The following is a 7,303-nucleotide window of genomic DNA, read 5'->3' as shown; positions in this document are numbered from 1 at the left end:
GTGGGCCGAGGCTGGCTCTTCACCTCCGCAGGGGAGTCGGGCATCGCTGCGGCCTTCTCCTTCCTGTCTACTGGGCAGCCAGGGGAGAAAGAGAAGCCAAGTCAGGCTGGGCAGGAGTGTCCCGTCCAGGCCCCTCGAGGCTGGGCTGGGCCGAGCACCCTGGGCCCCTGGCTCCACCCACTCTGCAGAGCTCAGCTGCCCTCACAGGAGGCCGAGGTCCAGCCTAGACACTGGGTTGGCCGGAGGGTGGGCTTGGATCAACCAGCTGGGGCAGGTCCCCCAGCCTCGTTTCTGCAGACCCCGGAGTCCGTGCCCCCCACCAAGGCAGGGCCAAGTGTGGCCTCCACCTGCATCCCCTGCATCTGTGTCCAGACGGACGCCAGCCTCCCACCCCAGCCGCATCCGTGGCCAGGGCCCGGGAATCTGCATTCCCAACAAGCCCCAGTGAGGCTGCTGGAAGGTTCCGGGCCTTCGGGGAGTGTGAAGGGAGGATGCATCGATCCCAGGGTGCCCTGGGCCCAACCCTGAAATGTGTCATGGCACAGGCCAGGGGCTGCAGCGCCTGGGCTTGACTGGTCCCCAGGGGACATGGGCTCCCTGAGGTCCCACAAGCTCTGCTCAGGATAGTACATGGGGAGAGGGCAGAAAGATGAAGGCCAGGGTGGACCAGTGGCTAGGTGACCCTGACCCTCTGATGTGCCCCAGAGCAGGATGCTAAAGGGACAGCACCTGGCATTGGGGCCAAGAAGGCCAGGCTGAGCCTGGCAGATGGGCATGAGCCCCAAGCCCCTGTACCTTGGCAAGGCCAGCGGCCGGGCAGGTGGGAGAGGCCTAGAACTGCAGCTCAGGCACCAGGGGCCTGGCTCCCCGGGCCAGCAAGGTGGGTGTCCTCTCCCCGCAACGCACCTCCTGCTAACAGGAGGCCGCAGGCTGGGGACGGGGTGAGCCAGCTGGGGCCCCAGGCCTGCCGCATGGTCCTGTGACCGTCATCCCTTGGCACACCCTCATCTCCACTCCAGGCACCAGGGACACAGGGACGCGTGTGGGGGCCTGAGCCAGCCGTCTCTGTGGACGGTGACTATTTAATGACATTACCACCTGGGAGTGCCCAGCACCACACAGACCTCACCTCGCCACCCCTCCCCGCTGCAGAGACACTGGGGACGTTCCCAGAGCCCCACAGCTGGCGGGTCCCGTGGAGAGGCCAGGGTGGGAGCAGCCGGTGAACAGCGGCCACCCAGGCCGCCCGGCACCTGCTGTCCCTCAGCTGCAGCCTCTGGCCTCCCTCCTGCTGGGAGGCTCCCCTCCCCCGCGCCCGCCTGTCCCAGGCTGATGGCTGGGCACACGTGTGGCCGCAGCTGTGGGGACCCATCAACACCATCCTGGCTGCAGGGCCGGCAGCCAGTCCCTGGTGACAACCAAAGAAGGCGAACGTGGCTGGCTGCCGAGAGGAGCAGGCCGTCCTCCCAGCCGTCCCCGGCCAGCAGGCGATGGGTAGGGCCTGGGCCAAGCACTTCAAATGCCAGGCTGGCCTGGGCCACAGGCCTGGGCCACTGGGGACACTGCCGTCTGGAGTTTGCGAAGTCCTTCCTCGGAGGTGGCTACACTTGAGCCTTGAGAACTGAGCCATGCAGAAGCGTCAGAGAAACCGAGGCTGGGCAGGAAGCAGGGGCCTACTGCTGCCCGCACGGGGGGCTGGGCATGGCTTCGGGTAACAGCCAGCAGACAGACTGCCCAGGAGACCGTGGTGCTGGGGGTCCAAGTACCACGTCACAGAAAATCGCCACCTAATGTCACTTGATGTCCCGACCGCGCCCGTGTGCCCGCAGTGTTCCAGACGCTGACACTGTGCCTGTGAGCAGCGGGGGTTAAGGTCACCCTTTGGGCAGAAGAGGAGGGCAGCAGGGTGGGCTGCCCCGGCCTTCCCTCCACCTTGTGCTCATGAAGACCCTACGAGGTGGTCGCGAAAGCCCGTTTCACAGGGAGGGCCAGGCTCAGAGAGGTGCAGTGCCCTGCCCAAGGTCACAGAGACAGACGGGTGTGGGAGTTCTCCAGGGTTCACCTGGTTGTCTCCAAAACGCCTCCTATTTAGGGTTCAAGGGCCTGCAAAGAGGGGGTCCTCTGGCATTTAATCCAGAGGTGGACTTGAGGTGTGGGAGACAGGAGGTCCATGGCCAACCTCCCAGGTCCCACCTGCCCGGAGTTGTGGTCATGGGGACAGCTGGGGACAGTGGACGGGACGGGAGTCTGACGTCCCTGCTCTGTGGCCTGCCTCCAGCCTCAGCTGCCCGGTCCGAGGGGGGTGATGGACCTCTCTGCAGGCATCTGGGGAGCAGAGGAAGTGAGGGTGATGTCCGGGCACCCAGTGGCACTGGGCAGTAGATGGCGAGCCCCTGCGTCCCTGCTCTGGGGCTATCCCAGCACAGACCCTCACCCCTCCCAGCCCAGCTGGACGGCCTCGTGTGGAGGAGGGGAGGGGTGGGCTGAGCGGCAGCTGCAGGGAGCTCCTGGTCCCTCCTGCTCAGGCCCAGCAGAGCCTCCAGTGCAGGGGGCTTCGCCTGCCCACCAGGAGCCTCCCGGGGCTGAGCTGCCCCCAGCTCCCCGGCCCTCCTGGTCATTCTGGTGGAACGGGGCCCACGCAGGACCACCTCACACAGCACGCTCTTGCTTGGGGCCTCCCACGGCAGCGGCCCTGGACGGAGGGCTTGGGATGGACCTCCCCATTGGCAGCCCCCAGGAGGGCCTCTGGAGACAAGTGTTTCTCTGGGGATCCCCAGCCTCAGGTCTGGGGGGACAGAGGGGTGTAGGTGGGACAGAGCGGTGGTCAGGGGCTGGGCTGAGAGCTAGCCTCGGGTCAGGATCCCTGGACACTGGCTCTGGGCAGGCTGGTGGTCCTGTGGGCCTCTCGGAGCCCCCTTCCTTGCCTCACGGTGGTGGGGGCGGGCCAAGGAGATGGAGACAGACCCCTGTCCACCAGGGGCATGGCACCCACAGCAATGCCTGGCTTACTCCGTGGCTGTTAGGGTCCCCGGCAGAGGCCTGGGCTGAGGCATGTCCTTCCCGTGCCCGGGTTCCTGCCTGCTCACTGAACCTGTGTCCCGCCCAGGGCTGCTCCTGCCCCCGAGACCACAGTGGGCTCAGAATGACCTTGCAGCCTGACAGTAGCCAGCGTGCAGCCTCTGTCCACTTCTGAGCAGGGACACTAGCCCGAGGCTCCACTGCAGGTGCCAGGGGCAAGAAGCCCGCAGCTTCCCACCAGGGTGCCCAGGAGCATAGCCCAACAAGGTCCAGGTGCTGGAGTCGCTGACCTTCTCCCCGAGAGCCCCTCCATGTGCACCCCGTGTCCTCAGTTGTGCAGGGCCTGGGTCTCCGGCCCTCAACCCTCCCCAAGGGCACTGTCACGGCCCGTGCCACAGGGGGAACCGACCGAGGCCCAGAAACGACTTCCCAGAGCCAGCCAGCCTGCGAGGGGCTGAGTTGAGCTGGACCCCGTCCACCTGGCTGCAGCCACAATCCTCTGCCCCCACCTGATCTGGGCTTGGGAGGCCGGCTCCAGGGTGAGGCTGTGGAGGTCTGAGGCCGAGGCAGCTGGCGGTGGCCGCTAGGCTAACTTTTCCCTGGAGGTCGGCACATCACATCAAAACTAACAGCCACACAGTGCTGACCACAGGCTCAACCGCTGTCCCACGGGTCTTGCTGAGGTGCCCAGCCATGGCAGAGGGGCAGGACTCTAACCCAAGTGCAGCCCTGGCCTGAGCCACTGTGGCCACTCCAGCAGAAGCAGGGCTGCCCGTGCAGTGCAGCCAGGCAAAGCCCAGGGGATGGGGCAGGGGACAGCTGCGTCCCCACAGCAACCCCGTCCCCACGCCTGTGACACTAGCCTGGTCCTGCTCCTCCTGCCCTTCCAGACAGCTCAGGTCCCGACCCTCCCGGTCAGAACAGCACTGGCTCCTCCTGCTGGGCAGGTGGAGGAGCTCTGGGGCGCCTGGCTGGCCCTGGGTCCTGGCTCCGAGGCAGGTGGGTGGGAGGCAGGGCCCGTGGCCCCAGGAGCCCAGCACACGGCCTGCGCAGGAGGAAGGTCTCCTGGGCCAGGGCCAGGCTGCCCTCCTGGAGTTGCCCGCAGCCCTCGGAGGTAGAAATGGCCCCACCCCATCTTACGGGTGGGGACACCAAGGCCCAGAGCTGCTGTGACCTGCCCAGCTAGTGAGAAGGGAGAGCCCCATCCTGGTCCTGGCTGCCCAGCTTGGCCGCCTCTTCTTGCCAGTCCCAGAGGTCAACTGCAAATAGCCCCTGCCTGGGAGTCAGAGGGGTGGGCGCTGCCCTCCACCGTCCACCCTCCCCCATGTGTCTCTGGCTCTCCCCAGCACCAGGATGCTCCTCCCAGTGTGGACAGCCATCTAGCCACCCCACCAGGGACTGTCACCCCATCCTGGGCCCCAGGAGCCTCTCACGGGACTGGGCGGAGACTTAGGGAGCAACAGAGTGGGGGTCCCCAATGCCATGGCCACCCCAAAGGCCGCCCCAGGCACACAGGAGCCACCAAGACGTCCCAGGGACGAGGGCGGTTCTCGGTGGCTGGGCGCGCTCCTCCCCCTCCTGCCCAGCTGCAGGCTCTGCCGCGTTCCCACCCTGCAGAAAATTCCCAGGGCCCACGAGGGACACTGCATCTCCCAGACGGCTGTTCCCGTCCCCAGTGTAGGTCACTGAGCAGCCAGAGGAAGGGCTCCCTCGGCCAGGCAGCGCCGGTGGGAAAGAGCGTGGAATGCGCTGGAACAAGCCACTCCATCCATCACTGTCCCCGTCGGCGCAGTTCCCAGCCCGCCCTGCCCAGCCGGGAACTGGCCACAGCCCAGTACTCCTGGCCTGGGGTTCCAGAACCCTCCAGGGAGGGGCCTCTGGTTTCTGTGGGCGCCTGTTGGACTGGCTGTGCTCCCTCCAGACCGGCCGTGGCCTCTGCAGGTCACGAGCTGGGAGGCTCCCCTGGGCCCTGACCAGCAATGATGGGTGTCAGCGTGGCCAGTGTCCCCACCTCGCACCTCCGCCCCGAGCTCTCTGTGCACATCGCTGCGTTTCAACCCCACCCTGGGCAGGTGAGGAAGCCAAGGCCCAGCAGGTAGGGGCCCTGGCCTCAGGCCCACTGGCCTGGGTCTGGAGTCCACTCTGTGGGTCCTGATGTGCTCCGCAGCCCCACCCAGGTTTTCCTGGCTGGCCACAGGCCCCTGGAGATCTGCACGATCCCCAGGCCCAGGCGTCTCATCCTGCCGGTGCACCGACCCTGCCCCATCCCGGGATGGTCAGTGCCCAGCTGCTGAAGCCCCGAGTGGGCAGCCTCAGCATCCACATCTGTGAGCACGAAATGCACACGGCACTGTTCCCGGAGGTGACATGGCGCAGGGCCGACAGACACGGGCCTCTCAGGGGTGTTTTCTCTCAGTGTCACGCAGATGAGCCAGCAGCAGAGAGGCCAAGGTCCCCCGCTGCCTCCTCGCCCCTGGGAACTGTCCCACAGCCCAGGGCGCCCGAGGGCACTGCACAGCCGGTGAGGCCTTGGCTGGGCAGCAGGCCAAGGCTCAGGAGCCCTGCCAGGGGCCCACGTCAACCCCATGCCTGGCCATCTTAGGAGCCAGAGGGTGGGCCACCCTCACAGGACGACCCCAGCCAGGACGTGCCACATGGCCGGCACTCCCTCTGCCCTGGCCTCTGTGCCCCTCCTGTCCTGGCCCTCTGCAGCAGGGCAGGGCTGCCCAGGCCCCATGGCTGCCCTCCTGCAGAGCCTGCAGCCCCCTCGGCCAGCCCCCAGAACCACCTCGGGCTTGTCCCCTTCAGGACAGCCATGTCTGTTCGCCTTGGCTGCAGCACCCACAGCAACTCCAGGTACACAGTTGGTGCTCAGCAAATGCTTGTTGAGGGACAACCACAAGAACCCAGGGAGCATTGACAAGGGGACAGTCCCCGCCTCCCCAGCTCTGGGCATCTGCCAGCATCTCCATGGTCTTGAGGGGCCAGCAGGGGTGGGAGTTGCCTGGGGTCAGGTGACCCAGCTCAGCACCTTGGCCCCCTGAGGCGGGCCCTGCAGAGGGCCTGGACCCTCTGGCCACTCACGCAGAAAAGGGACACAAGGAGCCTATGCCAGGTTCTCAGGACGTGAGCAGCACCGCGTGGTTGTCCACGCTCACCCAGTCCCAGGCAGGTTCGCCGCACCTCAGGCAAGGACCCGGAGGCCCAGGGGGAGCAGGCTGCCCTGTTGCAGAGAACAAGGTGGTGCTGGCCTCCTCGGAGGACCTGCAGGACCTGGAGCCCACTGAGGCTCCTCACCTCCCAGCTGGGTCCAGACTCCCCTGGGCATCCCCGGGGCACCACGCAGTCCCTCCAAGCTGCCAGCCCAGTGCCCTGGGCCCGCCCTCCTCTCTGAACACCAGCCCTGCCCTGCACAGCCCCACGAGTCCTTGGTAGCGCCCCAGAGGCTCCCAACAGCTGGGTGTCACCACCCTGGTGGGAAAAGTGGGGAGACCAAGGACGAGGAGGTTGGGTGGCCCGTCAGAGACCAGAGCTCGGCAGGCCGCCCAGCTCCCCGTTCCGATGCCTGAGCCAATGCTGGACTGTCCCTGCCCACGCCTTCCTTCACCTCCACAGAAGGCAGCTCCCAACCCTTCAGAGCCAACGCTCCCACACTGGACTCCACGCCCAGCTGTTTAAAGGGGTCTGCAGCAAGGCCACACACAGAGGGGCCACGCTCCAGGGTGTCCTGCAGAACCCACCCGGCAATGTCTCAGGACAGCGCCCAGAGTGGTGCCCACTGGCTTTGCAGAGTGGACACTGTCCTGGCCCCCATGGTCCTAGGCAGGCCAGGAGCTGTGGGTGGCAATGAGCAGCGTGGGAAGTCCTTACATCAGGGGCTCCGTGGTGACGCCCCTGTGGGGACAAGAAGGCTTCCTCTGAGGCCATTAACAAGCAGCGGGTGTGGCCTTGACACAGGTGAGGCGGGCACACGCCAGCCACGGCAGGGCTGCCCCGAGTGGCCAGAGCCGGGAGACGCAGCAGAGGCCTAGGTGTGTCCCTGCCTACCGTGCCCTCCTTCCCTCCGCTGCAGGGACTGGCCTCTGGGGTTCCCTAAGGTCTAGAGTCCCTGGGGTGTCACGTAGCCAGGCTCTCTCCGCCAGGCCACTCGGGGCACTGACTCTCCTGGAGCAGCCTGGTGAGAATGTGTGGCACCCACAGGGAGGAGAAGGGTCGCACCCACGGGGAGGGGAAGGGTGGCACCCACGGGGAGGGGAAGGGTGGCACCCACGGGGAGGGGAAGGGT

The 7,303-nt window shown here is 66.7% G+C and overlaps 1 protein-coding gene across 1 annotated transcript in view; it reads right to left on the bottom strand.

Annotated features, from left to right (window-relative positions):
* Cbfa2t3 (CBFA2/RUNX1 partner transcriptional co-repressor 3) overlaps window positions 1–7,303 on the bottom strand; it is an 81,072-nt gene that overhangs the window by 28,219 nt on the left and 45,550 nt on the right. Inside the window, exon 2 of the mRNA XM_048792398.1 lies at window positions 7–70. Coding sequence (XP_048648355.1) covers window positions 7–70 — 64 coding nt within the window. The remainder of the gene's footprint in view (window positions 1–6; window positions 71–7,303) is intronic.

This window comes from Marmota marmota, unplaced genomic scaffold (genome assembly GCF_001458135.2).
Source record: "Marmota marmota marmota unplaced genomic scaffold, marMar, whole genome shotgun sequence".
In the NCBI taxonomy this organism is placed as follows: domain Eukaryota; kingdom Metazoa; phylum Chordata; class Mammalia; order Rodentia; family Sciuridae; genus Marmota; species Marmota marmota.
Note: the sequence above shows the minus strand (reverse complement) of the source record. Positions and strands in the feature narration are given on the sequence as shown.